The sequence below is a fragment of the Phaseolus vulgaris genome, chromosome 2 (genome assembly GCF_000499845.2).
Source record: "Phaseolus vulgaris cultivar G19833 chromosome 2, P. vulgaris v2.0, whole genome shotgun sequence".
Classification (NCBI taxonomy): domain Eukaryota; kingdom Viridiplantae; phylum Streptophyta; class Magnoliopsida; order Fabales; family Fabaceae; genus Phaseolus; species Phaseolus vulgaris.
This window is the reverse complement of record NC_023758.2, coordinates 15,529,269-15,546,072: the sequence shown is the minus strand read 5'-3', so window position 1 is coordinate 15,546,072 and position 16,804 is coordinate 15,529,269. Positions and strand designations below refer to the sequence as shown.

At 45.0% G+C, this 16,804-nt stretch overlaps 3 protein-coding genes across 3 annotated transcripts in view; 2 read left to right on the top strand and 1 right to left on the bottom strand.

The window, feature by feature from the left end:
* Positions 1-643: 643 nt before the first annotated feature.
* LOC137809086 (uncharacterized) lies at positions 644-1,633 on the top strand. Its single transcript, XM_068610229.1, has 2 exons — positions 644-870; positions 976-1,633. The coding sequence occupies exons 1-2, from the start codon at positions 644-646 to the stop codon at positions 1,631-1,633; spliced, it is 885 nt and encodes a 294-aa protein (XP_068466330.1).
* Positions 1,634-3,732: 2,099 nt separating this feature from the next.
* Positions 3,733-4,362, top strand: LOC137809085 (uncharacterized). The gene has a single exon (XM_068610228.1). The coding sequence runs from the start codon at positions 3,733-3,735 to the stop codon at positions 4,360-4,362; it is 630 nt and encodes a 209-aa protein (XP_068466329.1).
* Positions 4,363-8,414: 4,052 nt separating this feature from the next.
* Positions 8,415-16,804, bottom strand: part of LOC137809084 (uncharacterized) — a 52,148-nt gene continuing 43,758 nt past the window's right edge. Inside the window, exon 2 of the mRNA XM_068610227.1 lies at positions 8,415-9,512. Within this exon, the coding sequence (XP_068466328.1) occupies positions 8,415-9,512 (1,098 nt within the window). The remainder of the gene's footprint in view (positions 9,513-16,804) is intronic.

The window sequence follows — 16,804 nt, the reverse complement described above, 5'->3', positions numbered from 1 at the left end:
AGAGCATATTTCTCTCAGTTTCTTGGGTGTTCTTGTCACTGACTTGAGTGTCGGAGCGCCACCGGCCGCAGAGGCGCCACTTTGTGTTTTTCAGGTTCTCAGAGAGGCTACCTTTGGTGTGGACTTGGAGGGCACGTGGTGTCAAGCTGGTGAGGAAGATCGTGACGAGGCAACGCTCTTGCGCTAAGTCAACCGGCAAGATCATCTGGCGCCCACTGTGGGGCCGTATAAAAGGTGATTCCCAACCATAGTTCGTGTTTGTGGTGGTTTTGGTGTTTTCTGTTCGACTGCTCGCTATCGCAGTCGATTCTTGGAGTTTTCACCGTTTGTTTGGGGTTTCTTTGAGTTGCTGAGTTTGCTGAGAAAAGATGAGGACAACACGCTCCAGTTCAATCGCGCCATCAACAGACGAAGATGTTGTGTCCATGACACAAGTGATGGACATGATGAGGACGCTGCAGGAGAACGTGGCAGCATCGCGTTCTGAACAGAAAGGATGCATGAGGCGCTGGTAGGTTTAGGGTTTAGGGTTTAGGGTTTTCTGCGCAAGGCCCTTCAGGAGCGGGAGGAGCGCGCGGTCGGAGACAGGTCTGCACCCCCGTCCCCACCGCGCAGCTTCCCCATGCCTTTTTCCCAAGAGATCATGGACTCGGTGGTCCCGGCTAACACTGTGGCGGTGAAAGCGTCTTTCACTGGGGTGGAGGACCCTGAGGCCCACCTCACGGTGTTTCATACTCAGATGATGCTCTCGGGGGGCTCAGACGCGGTGTACTGTAAGGTGTTCATGAGCACTCTGAGCGGAACAGCGTTGGACTGGTTCGTCAGCATACCTACTGGCCACATTACCACGTTTCAACAGTTTTCCACGATGTTTGTTGAGCAGTATATAGTGAACAAGGCGCCACCATTGGTGTCTTACGACCTGTTTGATATAAGGCAGTACCAAGGGGAGTCCTTGAAGGATTTCCTGAACAGATTTGGAGCTCAGATAGTCCGTTTGCCAGGGAAAGACGAAGAAATGTTTGTGCACGCCTTCAAAAAGGGTGTGTTACCTGGGCCCTTTAGTGAGTCGTTCATCAGGAGTCACCCCGCCACGTTTGCTGAAATCCGGCGACGTGCTGTGGCTCACATTGCCGCTGAGAGTGAAGTCTCCGAGAAGAGGGGAAACGTGGTCCCGGCCAAACCGCGCGCCCAAGCAAGGGTCCAGCCGCAGAGGGTAATGGAGGCGGCGACGGGGAAGAGGGACCAAAGGACGCGCCACCCTTACGACCCTAAGAAAAACAAGAACAAGGGGCCAGGGCGGCCTAGGGATACTAATCGCCCCCCAAGGTATGAGTTTGTAATGGGGTTGGCCGATTTGATCGCCATCCCAAACATTGCTGCTAGGCTCAAGGTGCCTGAGAAAACGACGGAAAAGGTTTTGGGGCCAAAACCAGACGCATGGTGCGAGTTCCACAAGAGTTTTGGCCACTCTATCAACTCGTGTTTGGCTTTGGGACACCAGCTCGCCGAGCTGGTCAAAAGTGGTTTTTTGAAGGATTACTTGCTGGAAAAGCAAGCGGACCAAGCGTCAGGATCTCAACCGGCGGGCAGCAGCACGAGGTGCCCATTCACGGTGAGATCCACACCATAGCTAGTGGATTCTCCGGCGGGGGGTGCACTGCGTCGCAATGCAAAAAGTACGCGAGGTCAGTGATGTCGGTGGAAATTTTTGAGGATCACTCACCCGACGTGGACATCACGTTTACCACGGGGGACCTTAGGGACGTTGTGCCTCACGACAACGACCCTATTGTGATCTCGCTTGTCACGGCGGGAAGGACTGTCCACCGGGTGCTGGTCGACCAAGGAAGCTCAGCAGATGTGATGTTTTGGCCGACTTTCGAAAAGTTACAAATGTCCCTCGATCAACTGAGGCCATATGGGGGCTGCTTGTACGGTTTTGTCGGAGACCAAGTGGAAGTGAGGGGGTATATCGAGTTGAGGACGACCTTCACTGATGGTTTGGCCTCACGAACGGAGAAGATCAGGTATCTTGTCGTAAACGCCCCGTCAGCGTACAACATACTGTTGGGAAGGCCAACGCTCAACAGAACAGGAGTTGTGCCTTCGACAAGGCACATGAAGGTCAAACTGCCGTCTATGGAGGGTCTGATCATCACTATTTGCTCAGACCAGAAGGAGGCGAAGAAGTGTTATGAAAACAGCCTCAAGAACAAGAGGTCTGTGTGCCACGTAACCACAACGCCTCCCCCTGGCGCAGAGCCGGCATATGAATCCCGGCGAGTTTCGGATACGGCGTTAGAGGTGGTCGCCGAGGGCGATGTGCCGATGGAGGATGTAGAGGCGAGATCCAAGAGCTTGGAGGGAGAAAGAAACTGCTCGGAGACCGCCAGAGAAACCGGTATCGCGAGGGCGCTGATCGCCAGCGAAAGGAAACCTCAGCCAGTAGAGGAATGGCTCGAGAAGGAGATCAGCGGCAAGGTGTTTAAGTTGGGAAGAACCCTGGACAGCGAGACGCAAGACCAAATTGCCAAGGTGATAAGTAGACATTTGGATGCGTTTGCGTGGGTTGCTTCAGATATGCCGGGAATTGACCCCGATTTCTTGTGCCACCGCTTAGCAATGGACCCCCAAGTCAGGCCCATCCGCCAAAGAAGAAGAAAGTTCAATGAGGAGAAGAGACAGGCGATCAAAGAAGAGACACAAAAACTCCTTGCAGCGGGCCACATCAGGGAGATCCAATATCCAGAATGGCTCGCCAATGTCGTTCTGGTCAAGAAGAGTAGCGGAAAATGTCGAATGTGTGTTGATTTCACAGACCTGAACAAGGCCTGCCCAAAGGATTCTTATCCTTTGCCAAGCATAGACGCCCTGGTGGACAGTGCATCGGGGTGCAAGCTGCTCAGTTTTCTAGATGCCTTCTCAGGGTACAACCAAATCAAAATGCACCCCATGGACGAGGAGAAGACCGCCTTCATGACAGAAAGGTCATGCTATTGCTACAGGGTAATGCCCTTCGGGTTGAAGAATGCAGGGGCCACGTAGCAAAGGCTGATGGACAAGGTGCTCGCACCTATGCTCGGAAGGAATGTACATGCATACGTCGACGACATGGTCGTGAAGTCCCTGGAGAAAGACAAGCACGTCGTTGACTTGGAAGAGTTGTTCATCAGGATAGCCAGGTACAAGCTGAAACTGAATCCTGAAAAGTGTGTTTTTGGTGCGGAAGCAGGGAAATTTCTGGGGTTTCTCCTGTCGGAGAGGGGAATCGAGGCTAACCCCGAGAAGTGCGCCGCCATTTTGGCAATGAGGAGCCCCGCCACTGTAAAGGAGGTGCAGCAACTCACGGGGCGGATGGCCGCCCTGTCCCGATTCGTGTCGGCAAGCGGAGAGAAGGGCCACCCATACTTCCAGTGTTTGAAAAGGAACAACAGGTTTGTCTAGACGAAGGAGTGTGAGGAGGCCTTCGTAAAGCTCAAGGGATATTTGGCGAGCCCGCCAGTTCTATGCAAGCCCCAAGCCGCAACACCGCTCAGGCTGTACTTTGCCATAACTGAGAGGGCAATCAGCGTAGTGCTCGTCCAGGATCAAGATCAGATCCAAAGGCCCATCTATTTCGTTAGCAAGGTGCTGCAAGGCCCAGAGGTGAGGTACCAGGCCCTAGAAAAGGCAGCATTAGCGGTTGTATTCTCGGCGAGGAGACTGCGCCATTACTTCCAGAGCTTTACGATGTTGGTGATGACTGATTTGCCAATCCAGAAGGTTCTGAAGATACCCGATGTGGCCGGAAGGATGGTGAAGTGGGCGGTCGAGCTGTCGGAATTCGACATCAAATATGAACCCCGGGGATCGATCAAGGGGCAAGTCTTCGCCGATTTTGTGGTCGAGTTGTCCTCCGAAATAGCGCAGAACGCCAAGGATGACTTTCGCTGGGTACTCTCGGTTGATGGGTCGTCCAACCAGTTGGGCAGCGGGGCTGGGGTCATTTTGGAAGGGCCCAACGGAGTGTTGATAGAGCAATCATTGAGGTTTTCTTTCAAAGCAAGCAACAATCAAGCAGAGTATGAGGCTTTGATCGCCGGAATCCTGTTGGCAAAGGAAATGGGGGCGAAGGTGCTGATGGCCAAGAGCGATTCGCTGTTGGTCACTGGACAAGTGACTGGCGAGTTCCAAGCCAAGGACCCGCAGATGGCAGCCTACTTGGAGTACGTGCAAGAGCTAAGGAGATCTTTCGCTTTATTTGAAGTGGTGCACGTGCCGAGAGAGCAGAATGCCCGAGCTGACTTGCTAGCCAAGCTCGCTACGGGCAAGGGGGGCAGACAGAGGACTGTCATTCAAGAAACCTTGAAGGCGCCTTGAACATTCGTGGCAGACCACCAGGTTCTTCATGTTTGTAGATCGATGGAAAGAACGACGAGAAGTTATAGATCCCTAACGCAGGAAACTGTGAGGACGCCGAGGGTCAGAGCGTGCCCAGCAGAAGAGGTGAGATCGATGCAAGTTTGCGCTGTCCACGAGCCAGACACGTGGATAACGCCATACCAACGCTATTTAGCAGATGGCGTGCGTCCAGTTGACTCAACAGAGGCCAGAAAAATAAAGAAGAGCTCCAGCAAGTTTACCCTTATCGACGGCGAGCTCTACAGGTTCGGATTTACACACCCTCTTCTCGTATGTGTACATGGAGAGAAGTGCACGAGGATTATGGCTGAGCTCCACGAGGGAATTTGCGGGAGCCACATTGGAGGCCGGTCACTGGCGACGAGGACTATCCGTGCAGGCTATTACTGGCCCACGATGAGGGAAGATTGCAAGAGATATGCCCAGCGTTGCAAGCAGTGCCAACAGCACGCCGACTGGCACAAGGCGCCCCCAGAAGAGTTAAAGTCAATCTACAGCCCTTGGCCGTTTCACACGTGGGGAATCGACATCCTGGGACCTTTCCCGTTGGCAATCAGACAAATGAAGTATTTGGTTGTGGTAATCGAATACTTCACGAAATGGATTCAAGCAGAGCCAGTAGCCCAGATCACCGCGCACAAAATCCAGAGTTTCGTATGGAAGAATATTGGGTGTCATTTTGGCGTGCCCAAGCGTCTAGTATCAGACAATGGGACCCAGTTCGCAAGCCACCTGTTGAAGAAGTTGTGCGAGGACATCGGGACACAACAGGTGTTTGCTTCCGTGGAACACCCGCAAACGAATGGGCAAGTAGAGTCCGCTGATCGGGTTCTGCTCAGAGGATTGAAGAGGAGGTTGGAAAAGGCCAAGGGGTCTTGGGCTGAGGAGGTTCCCCGCATAGTGTGGGCATACCATACTACTGAGCAATCGGGAACCCACGAAACCCCGTTTAGCTTGGTGTACGGGTGCGACGCGATGATTCCAGTTGAAATCCAAGAGAGCTCGCCGAGATTTCTGAACTTCGTGTCAGAAGACTCGAATGAAGAAAGGAGGATGAACTTGGATTTGCTGGATGAGGTCAGGGAGGAAGCGTGGGTGAAGGCCGAAGCAGTAAAGAGAAGGGTCGAGCGCAAATACAACTCCAAGATAAAGCCGAGGCAGTTCAGAGATGGCGACCTGGTGATGAGGAAGGCCCATCAGTACAAGATGGAAAACAAATTGTCACCCAAGTGGACAGGTCCATTCAGAATAACCGAAGCACTCGGGAATGGCGCCTACCGCTTAGAGTCGCTGGAGGGAGGGGCGATCCCTCGCACTTGGAACGCCACCCACCTCAAGTTTTACTACAGTTAAGGCATTGTAAGTAGCAATAAACTCCAACAGTTTAAGATGTATCAGTTTAAACAATTTTTCAAGGGGGCACTCTTTTTTCCCTGAGAAGGGTTTTTAATGAGACCACCCAAAGAAGGTTTCGAAGTTTATCGAAGTTTCCCAGTTATTAAGTTTGCATGCTGTTTGTTTTTCAAAGTTAGTGGGTGTATCGTCCCGTATCCGGGCGTTGACAAAGTCAAGGTCAAAGTCAACGTCGGGGTCAAAGTCAACATAAGGCGTCGCCTAGGTGAGGCGACGCCAAGTGCAAGCATCGCCGAGGCGGGGCGTCGCCGAGAGGAAGCGTTGCCAAGGTAAGGCGTCGCCTAGTAGGCGTCGCCCAGCTAGGGCGTCGCTAAGGTCAAATGTCACAAAAGCAAGGCAATCACAATGTTGCTCCCCGATACCCATGGGTAGGAAAGACCATGGAGGGAGCGACGCCGTGGGAAGGCCTCAAACCCGATAACCCGGGGTAGCAATAAAGAGAAGAGAAAGGTGGCTTTAAGGCCCTAGTAATAGCGCCAGTGGAGAGCAACCTGACTCGTGAAGCGCCCATGCCGCCCCAGAGATGCCCTTGGGGTAGATACGACTCATGAAGAGGGTCACGCCCAGGGTAGCCAGGTGTAGGGTACGAGAGGAAGGTAGATACGCTCTCAAAGTGAGTGACTAGATGTTTGGGGGCATGAGTTGGCACCCAAAAAGTCACCCCTTGCGCAGATGCACTCCCAGGTAGGAGGACTCACACGAGGAAATACCCCCAGATGGGGTCACGGTGTTGTGAGGCTCTCCACGTGTACAGCAGCCAAGTCAGAATAGAAACGTCATTTTGTCAGGTACAAGGTAATTAAAGTTATTTAATAAAGTTTACGTTTCGAGCGTTTAAGGTACTATAAATGCTCTCAAGCGGTTTAAACGTCTTAAAGGCGCTGAACGTTTTATAATTAAATGCGCTTTAAGGTGCTTTGAATGCTGGAGTAGCTTAAATAGCGCCTTGAATGTTGGAAACGGGGTTCGAATTTTTGGCAGACTTTCCTAGAACACACTCTAGTTGCTTCCTCGAGTCTTGAGGCTACGCACAAGGGACTAGGGAGAGAGGTTGTTTGCGAGAATAAGAAAATAGACACTAGACACAGTTTCTTTTGACCACCTTCAGAGTGCCATTCACGGTGCTCCGATACGGAGGTGTGGAGTTTTGGTGTTTCTTGCCAGCTGACTTGAGCGTCGGAGTGCAAACGGCCGCTAGGGCGCCCTTTTGTCCTTCTTTGCAGGAATCCACAGGTAACCAGTGGGAAGGAGTCCCTAGCTGACGGGTGAGGTTGCGCACAAAGAGGTCCCAGGTCAACCGGCCGGAACAGTGGGGTAAGATTAAAAATGGAAATCCAAATCGCATGCATCCAGTACAAAACTCTCGAAACATAGGTGCAAGTTTAAGTTTTTAAGTCCTCACCGCCACTCGGTGATCGGAGGCACAAGTATTAAAATTTTTCCGACCGCCACCAGGTGAGAAAGAGACTTAAAAGTCCTCATCGCCTTGAGCGAGTGTAGGCGAGAAAGAGACTTAAAAGTCCTCCTCGTCTTGAGCGAGTGTAGGCGAGAAAGAGATTTAAAAGCCCTCCTCGCCTTGAGCGAGCGCAGGCAAGAGCAGAATAAAAGACCTCTTTGCGCGAGCGAATTGAGGCAAGTTGAAAGCCCTCAGTGCATCCGGGGAGGAGGAGATGTAGCCCCTGGGCAAGTTGAGGCATCAGGAAAAGTCCTTCTCACCCTCGAGTGAGTTCAGGCAAGATGAGACTGAAAAGCCAGGGGTGTTAACGATCTCAAGTACGGGAAAGGAGGGCTGGAGAAGAACTCTTTCCCCTTAAGTGAGGCACCAATATTGGCCTAGTAAGACCAGTTAAGCCAGAAGTTAAAGGGTGGAAGGAGAGGCTCACAGAGGGCACCCCACCGCCCAAATCATTATTCTGAAACTCTGGGAGGTAGAGAAGGATCCGAAAGGCGCCTCTACCCCCAGATTAGGGGACAATGATGCGAGTTATTTCAGGGTAAAGACTCGGGGAAGGCGGAGGGAGATCCGAAAGGCAGCTCTCCTCCCATACGAGCAAAGATGAAATCAGAAGGTGGTCCCGTAGGGAACATTCTCAGTTAAGGGAGGGGGATGTCGCCAGAAGCCACTGCGTGAGATCGAAACAGAAAAGATTGCGATGGCAAGGGCTGAGCCAGCGAAGTTCTAGGTGGCAACGTAAAAAGCCTTTGGCCCTTGGTAGTTTGGGCGAGAGAGGGTTCAAATATTAAGATTGACCTAAGCCCTTTTTACCAAGTAAGTGATTTTGGGTTAAACGTTATTGTTTCAAGTTAACCGTTTGTTTAAGTTAAGGTGGGCTGCAGAAAGTTAAGTACCGGATGGTACGAGGCACAAAGAGTTGAGGAAAAAACCATACAGCTAAGCAAGTTAATTGCACGACAGATAAGTCAGAAGATTATACTTATATATATATATATATATATATATATATATATATATATATATATATATATATATATATATATATATATATATATATATATATGCGCGTGCACATGAGTATCAAACAGTTCAAACAGAATGAAAATTGTTACATATAGGCCAAAGTTAAGTACAAGAGTTTTCAAGGCGATAAATCGATGGGGGGGACGATCTTGCCATCCACAACCTCATTGTACACGGAGAACTCCGAAAGATCAAGATCGGGGAATTTACAAGCCAACTGCTCCAGAGCTGCTCCAAAGCCGGAAGTGAGAACTTGGGCAGCATCGAGCTGAAGCTCATCGATCTTCATCTTTAACCCACGATTCTCTTTATCGAGCTCGTCGGTTTTCTTCTTGAGCCCGCTGTTTTCTTCGCGAGCTCGGGCAAGCTCAGCAGCAGTTTCGGTCAGTTCCTGGGAGGCCTTATCCCGATCTTGCTCAACTTTTCCCAGAAGAGTCTCCCTCTCGACAGACCTCTTCTCTAAGTTGGCCATCTTCTCGGCGTCAGTCACCTTCGCCTCCTTCAGCACGGCAATTTCCTCCCTCAGGGGGACGATCTTGCTCTCCAGCTCGACAGGGTCTTGGAGTTTGTCATGAAGCTTTTTGCGCAGTTCTTTGTTGTCTTTGCATATGCTTTGGAGCTCGTCCTTGAGGGCATTTTCGACCCGCGAAAACTCGAGACCTTGCATCAGCATGTCGCATTTGGTCTTCTCGGCCGCAGCTTTCGCGGTGCTTGCCACCTCTTGGTAGACCCGGTTATCGAGCTCGAACTTCTCCAAAGAATCCTTGAGCCCTTCGCCGACGATCTGAGGAAGACAGTCGTCGACCATGGCAGTTAGGCGCACGGTAAAGGACTTCAAAGCTTCTTGAAGAGCACCTGGGAGGCTTGGGGTCGCTGCGGGAGGTGGAGGTTGGTGCTCACCGCCACCCTCACAAGTTTGGATTGCGGGGGGAGCTTCAAGGCGTGGTGGTGAGGCGGGCAGCTCTTCGGTGGCTTGGATGGAGGCTTGCGTATCAGCAAGTTGCTCGGAGGCGGCCTCAGCAACTGACGCGTTTGAAAGTGGAACCTCCCCAGCGGACTCGAATGGTGTGGAGGCGCTCGGGGGGTTCTCAACGAAGTCTGGAGCGGCGCTCTCAATTGCTGGGGGCTTTGCCACCACCACCCTCTTCCTCTTGTAGATTAGTCCATCCTCGGTGGCTTCATCCGTCTCTTCGTCAGACACTACCCTAGGGTTTGCCTGTCATGGACGCATTTGGCGATTGGCGATCAGGCAGCTTGACATCGCCGCAGGAAGCACGTCACAGTTATCCCGACGAGCGCAGATTGAAGCTGATGAAGGCCCAGAGGTGTAAAGTTCAAGTGTACAACTCCAGTGAGGCGATTGTTACGCCAGCATAGGGCGTGAAGGGCATTTGGGTTGAGGGGGCAGCTTGCCTATCAGCGACAGGATTCCCAAAGTGGACATTCGTTGATGACAGGGTTTCCTCAGCCAGAACACGCATGGCGCAGCGGTAAGGAGGGTGCCATTAGCGACAAGCGATATCACAGAGATGGTGCACTTTGCTGCACCCGATACTCGCCTTGTCAGGTGGCGTTATAGAGCGTGTCGCGTGTTAGTTTACTCCTTGAGTTGAGGACTTAGCCGCGCGACTAGCTACTACACAGAAATGACGTTCAAGTTGCCCCAACCCAGATGACGACACGTGTAGGGTTGGATGCTCTCAGTTACTCCGACCCAGGTGATGACACGTGTAGGGCCGGGAGCAATAAAAAAGTGACGCTCGAGTTATCCTAGCTCAGATGATGACACGTGTAGGGCTGGGTACAACCTGCGACCCCAGCCCAGATGGTGACACGTGCAGGGTTGGATGCGAGCCACGCGTCCAAAAGCATAACGGCCTGGAGAGAGAAGAAACCTAGCTATAAAGGTAAACTTAACAGAATTTGCAGAGGTACGTTTTTCATTACGGCTCATTCTGCTAGGGTTGTGTGCTTTCAGTACGGTCCTACAAAGCATATTTCTCTCAGTTTCTTGGGTGTTCTTGTCACTGACTTGAGCGTCGGAGCGCCACCGGCCACAGAGGCGCCACTTTGTGTTTTTCAGGTTCTCAGAGAGGCTACCTTTGGTGTGGACTTGGAGGGCATGTGGTGTCAAGCTGGTGAGGAAGATCGTGACGAGGCAACGCTCTTGCGCTAAGTCAACAGGCAGGATCATTTTTTAAAGACTTTTTGAAAGCTTTTGAAGTTTTAATGAATTTTTTTGTATAAATCCAGAAGAGGAATCAAGTTACCGTAGAACATCAACAATTATACAGGAAAGCAACAGAAAAACAATTGGTAGTTTATATCAGTTCAAATAAGCGGTTTTAATATGTTTTAAATGATCCTAACTAACTTGGCTCCTTTATTAAATGCTTTTTACCACTTGGTTGGTCTATATAAAGGTAGTTTTACGCTCCTAATCTTGGAGTAAGAGAAAGAGTTTATCAAAATAGTTTTTCCAAGATTTGAAAAAGCTTTGGATCATTCTTATGTGTGTGGAATAGGATTGGGTTGTAATTCTGAACTTTAAGCTTTGTAATACCCAGGTGTATTCTATTCCCTTCTTCCTTGATTACTGTATTTTTGTAGTTGTGTTGCCAAGGAGTGTTGTGTGTTCTTGAGGTGTTCAAGATCAACATTCTTGGTGTGGTTTGCCAAAGGTAGTGTGTTTCCTGAGGGGTTTAAGGTCACTACTTTGGTGTGTGATGTGTGTAATCTGGTTTTGATTGCATAGTGGCTTACCCAGTGGTTTCTGGGGACTGGATGTAACTCTTGGTGTAAGAGTGAACCAGTATAAATCTGTTTGTGTGATTCTCTCTTTGCCTGATCTCACATATATCTATTTTAAGTTGTTTTTATTAACTACTGATAAAAATAACTTATTGTTTCGACAAAACAATCGATTGTTTTTCTGATATCATCTTAAAACAATTTTGGGTATTTGTTTCCTTGATTCTTTCTCTGTAATTCAGCATTGATTTTCATTATACCTTCAAAGTTTGCGAAAATCCCTCTTAAACAATCCCCCCCCCCCCTCGTTTAAGGCCATATATTCCAACAATTGGCATCAAGAGCTAAGTTCTTGAAAGTTATTCAAGTTTTCGATCCTAAATCTTTTTTCTAGGGCTGAAAAACTACCTTTTGGGTAGGGTGCCTCAATTAACAGGCCACCTCTGTTTTGTGGACTGAATTATCAATTATGGAAGGTTAGAATGAAATTCTTTGTTGAATCTATAGATAGAAAAATCTGGAGTGTTATTACAAATAGCTATCTCATGCCTATATCTGAAAATGTTTCTTCTGAAAGAGAACATCTTGATTGTGTAGTTATGAACATCATTGTATCTGCACTTGATTCTAATGAATTGCTCAAGGTTTCAGAATGTAGTTCTGCCAAAGAAATGTGGAATACCCTTGAAGAGTATCACAAGAATAAAAGGAATGCCTTGATGGACAAAGAAGATTCTTTTGTTGAATCTTTCTCTTCACAATCCAGAAAAGAGTTTTGTCTTATGACAAAAGAAGAATTTGGATCAAGTCAAGCTGCTGGGAACAAAAACTGTCAATACTCAACTGATGAGAGTGAAGAGGAAACATTTAGGTTGCTGTTTAGGAAATTCAGCAAGTTCCTAAAGAAGAGAAACAACAAAAGTGACTCATTCAACAGGTATGATAACAAGAAACCTACTGAGTTTAACACTAACAAATATACATGCTTTGGATGTAGTGAACAAGGTCATATCAAAACTGAATGTCCCAACAAAAAGAGGAAAAACTTCAAGAAGCATGAGAAGAAAGGAAAATCAAGAAGAGCCTATAATGATGACTCATCAAGCTCCTCTTCAAGTGATGAAGAAGAAGCAAATTTATGTCAAATGACAAGACAAGAAAGTGACACAAGCAGTGTAAGTTCAAGCTCTTCCATTAATGTTGAAAACTATAACCAACTTCTTGAGGCCTTCAATGAGACTCATGAAGAAGATAATAGGTTGGCCCTTTTGAACAATCGGTTGAAAGGTTTAAACAACTGGTTGGAAAATCGAATCAAGACTTTGGAAGAAGAGTCAAAAACAGATTTTGAAAGTTTGGAAATGATTTACAAAAACTCTTCTTGCAAGTGTGATTCTAGCTTTTGTGAAATTTGTGAATCTCTTCAAAAGAAGGTTCACTATCTTTTAAAAACCATGGACAAGTTTTCCAAAGGGCAATCCAATCTTGCAATTGTTCTTGCTTCTCAAAAATGTGTTTTTGCAAGGCTGGGTTGGGGTTTAATCCAAACAGCAAGAACAAATCTGTTTCAAAACCCTTTTCAAGTTTCTTTGAAAAACTACCTGCTGTTTTATCAAAACAACCGGTTGAAATTTGTCATTACTGCATGAAAAGGGGCCACACTATTAGATTCTGCAAAGTAAGAAGGTTTTCTGTTCCTAAAGGTATTTTGAAATGGGTTCCTAAGGTTCCTAAAACTCCTACTAACATCATAGGACCCAAATTCATAAGGGGGCCAAATCTTGCTTCCTAATCTTTTCTTGTAGGTATCCTTGGCAGCCAAGAATCATTTTTCGACTTGAAGAATGAATGCTACAAGGAAGAATATCAAGAGCAAAGACAATCTTTGTACCTACACTTTTCAATTGTATATGTCTTGCAGGGTTCTTTGAATGTCAAAAGACATCCTTGGCACATGCATAGTGTTCATCAAAAGAAACTTCAAAGAGAGTATGTGTGTTTTCATTTCTCAATTTATGTAAGTGTGCCTTGTGACCATATGAACATCTCAAAGTCTTCTTTTTGAGTGAATCTATTGGGGTTCTCTGTGCAAAGGTACGAACAAATTACATATTGCATTTTCGTCAATTTAAAAGGTAATTTTTGGTTATGAAAAATGTTCTTTTTGTTGTCAAAGTAAAACAACCGATTATTTTTTTCTGACACCTTTGTATAATGCTACCAAGTTTGCTTATGCATGATTAAACCATTTCTCCTTTTCAAATCTTGCTTTTGGACAAATATACATTGAATGTGCCTCAAAATCTGATAATAAAAGATTATATCCACTTGTTTTCTTGAAAGCTCTATGACATGTTCTATTCTTGAAATGTCAAAATTGTTTGTACTGCTAAACTACTGTGTTATCATTCTGATTTCTGCTTTGTACAACCCTTCTTATTGTCTATTTGTAGTTCAAATAGGGGGAGAAGTTTATGCTTGATTTTGGTTGTATAGTTAGCTTTAAATCTGTGCATTATGTTGTTGCTTCTCTGCACTTGAAAGCACTTGTTTACTTCATTTTTTCTGGTTTTGTATATGCAGAAAACTGGTTTGTGTGTGTCTTGTTATCTTGCTGCTATACTTGCTTTGTATATGCATTAACTCTGTGTTACAGGACCTTTCAATTAAATGTGCTATGATGAAGAATGATCAAAGTAATGCTTATGGTTCAAGAGCATACACCTTACTCAAATTCTTGACAAGTCAAAATTCATGACCTATGTAAAGTAAGTTGTATATGTTCATCCTATGCTTTTGGCTTCATAAGACCAAATGAGATTCTAAACATGCTTGAGGTAATGCAAAGGTATGAATGTATTTCATTATGCATTTCCCATCATTTTGAAAGATGATTTGCTTTAAAAAATAACATTTTCTTGCTATCTTAGAAAAACAACCGATTGTTTTCACGAAACAACCGATTGTTTTCACGAAACAACCGATTGTTTTCACGAAGCAACCGATTGTTTTCACGAAACAACCGATTGTTTTACCTCTGGAATATTTGAATAAAGTTGTTATGATTTCTTATGCATAATTACAACTGTTTCTTTTCTTTCATAACCCATTATGAGTCAAATATGCATTCTTTGTGCCTCTGAATTAGATCATAAAGAGATATATTCTTTGTTTTCCTTGAAATTCAAAGCTTTTTATGAATAGCAACCACATTGGTGGTCATGAGGTTGATGAATATCTGTGAATGTAATCTTTGGAACGTTTGGAAGGTTTGCTCTTAACAGAAGAAATAATATTTCTACCAAATCCACCTCTTGAGCAATCATTTAACCAACTTGAATTGTTGGATGAAAACCAAAACAATCGATTGTTTCGACAAAACACCCGATTGTTTTCCTTCAAACCTTAACATAATTCTGTAAAGCGGTTTTAATATGTTTTAAATGATCCTAACTAACTTGGCTCCTTTATTAAATGCTTTTGACCACTTGGTTGGTCTATATAAAGGTAGTTTTACGCTCCTAATCTTGGAGTAAGAGAAAGAGTTTATCAAAATAGTTTTTCCAAGATTTGAAAAAGCTTTGGATCATTCTTATGTGTGTGGAATAGGATTGAGTTGTAATTCTGAACTTTAAGATTTGTAATACCCAGGTGTATTCTATTCCCTTCTTCCTTGACTACTGCATTTCTGTAGTTGTGTTGCCAATGAGTGTTGTGTGTTCTTGAGGTGTTCAAGATCAGCATTGTTGGTGTGGTCTGCCAAAGGTAGTGTGTTTCTTGAGGGGTTCAAGGTCACTACTTTGGTGTGTGATGTGTGTAATCTGGTTTTGATTGCATAGTGGATTACCCAGTGGTTTTTGGGGACTGGATGTAGCTCTTGGTGTAAGAGTGAACCAGTATAAATTTGTTTGTGTGATTCTCTCGTTCCCTGATCTCACATATATCTGTTTTAAGTTGTTTTTATTAACTGCTGATAAAAACAACCGATTGTTTCGAAAAAACAACCGATAATTTTGCTGATATCATCTTAAAACAATTTTGGGTATTTGTTTCCTTGATTCTTTTCTCTGTAATTCAGCATTGATTTTCATTATACCTTCAAAGCGAAAATCCCTCTTAAACAATTCACCCCCCTCTCTCGTTTAAGGCCATATATTCTAACAACTTTATTCTACCCAGATCCCACCCAAACACAACAGCCACACCAGCCCTTCATCAAACACTTGGATTTGGATTCTTTAAAGCACTTGATCACTCTTGATCAAAAATTCTAACTCTCACTGCAAAGCCTTATCACTGTTCATAGTCTCACGACAAAGTACCTCACCCCTCGCACACTTCTCACTGTCATACAACAAAGGTGCGAAAACCCTTCACACGAAAATTGTTGTTTCTGGTTACCATTACCATTGTCAATTGTTGGTTCATTGTCCTCCTTACAATGAGTTTGTTGGATCATCGTCACAATGACCCTATTTTTTTGCATGGTTATGTTGTTGTTTGGTATCCTGTTTCTATGTGTATTTCCATTCTCTATAGTAACCTATGCCGAATAATATTTTGGAATACGGATTGGTAAGTAGATTGTGTATTTCCAATGTCTATAATAACCTATGCCAAATATGATTTTGAAATATTGGTTTGAAGATATAGGTAAATACAATTTGAGGGAAGGGTTGAAATGCATTGGTAAAGCATCTTATAAATAAAGCATCTGAAATGCATTGGTAAATCATTGGTGATGCATTGTTTACTTGACAAAATAAATTGTAAAATGCATTGGTAAAGCATCTAATATACATTACCGAGAGTCGATGACCCTCGTCCCAATACCAAAGCATTCAACATATAAAAATTAAAAAAATAATTCAAAAATTAAGATGTTACATTATATTTCAAACATAATACATTATAAAACATAGTACACATTACCGACAGTCAATCACCCCCGGACTCAATACAAATACGTTTAACATATTACAATTATTTTAATTTTAAACATAATACTTTATATTCCAAATACAATATAGTAAAAATAATTATCTATATAAATAATTGTAAATCAAATACTAATTAAAATTAGAATTAAAATCTTTAAAAGTAAAAAAATAAGGGAGTGTGAACGAAGTTGTGGCTGCAATGGAGATAATGTGGTGGTGACAATTATTGAACAAGATGCTTTGATGTCTCCAAATCGAAGTGGAAAGCTTGAAGACCTTGCTGTTGTTGTGTGTGTGTGTCTAGTTGTTTGAGACTTGTTAATTAACTCTTTAAGATGATCCAAGCTCAATTGAATCTTTAACATTTTGAAAAGATGGGTTTTCTAAAAGGAAGTGAAATTTCAACAGGTTGAAATTTCGAAACAACAGGTTGTTGACACTTAGTGGATTTTAAACTGATTTGGAAAATCTTTGCCTTTACCTTTGCCGTGAAACAAAAATCAGTTGGTTATTTTGAAAAATCAATCGATTGTTTTTCTGAAAACCTTAACAGAATTTTGTTAAGTGGCTTTTCTGTTTTAAATTATCCCAACAACTTTTGGTTTTTTGTTGTAACTGTTTTAACCATTTGATTGAAAGATAAAATGGTGGTTTTACGCTCCTATGCATTAACTAAGAAAAAGAGATCCATAAAAAATAGTTTTCAAGTTTTCAAAGAGCTTTTGGATGATCTGAAGTGTGGAATAGGATTGGGTCTTGTATTCTTATCTTTGATCTTGTGATTTACCCAGGTGTATTCTATTCCCTTTCTTTTTTA

What these genes read in the sequence shown, in the direction of transcription:
- LOC137809086 (XM_068610229.1), top strand. Translation starts at nt 644, where the DNA reads ATGGACTCGGTGGTCCCGGCTAACACTGTGGCGGTGAAAGCGTCTTTC. An exon ending in TTTCAACAGTTTTCCACGAT is followed by an intron (nt 871 to 975) that starts GTTTGTTGAGCA and finishes TTTCCTGAACAG; the next exon opens with ATTTGGAGCTCAGATAGTCC.
- LOC137809085 (XM_068610228.1), top strand. Translation starts at nt 3,733, where the DNA reads ATGTTGGTGATGACTGATTTGCCAATCCAGAAGGTTCTGAAGATACCC.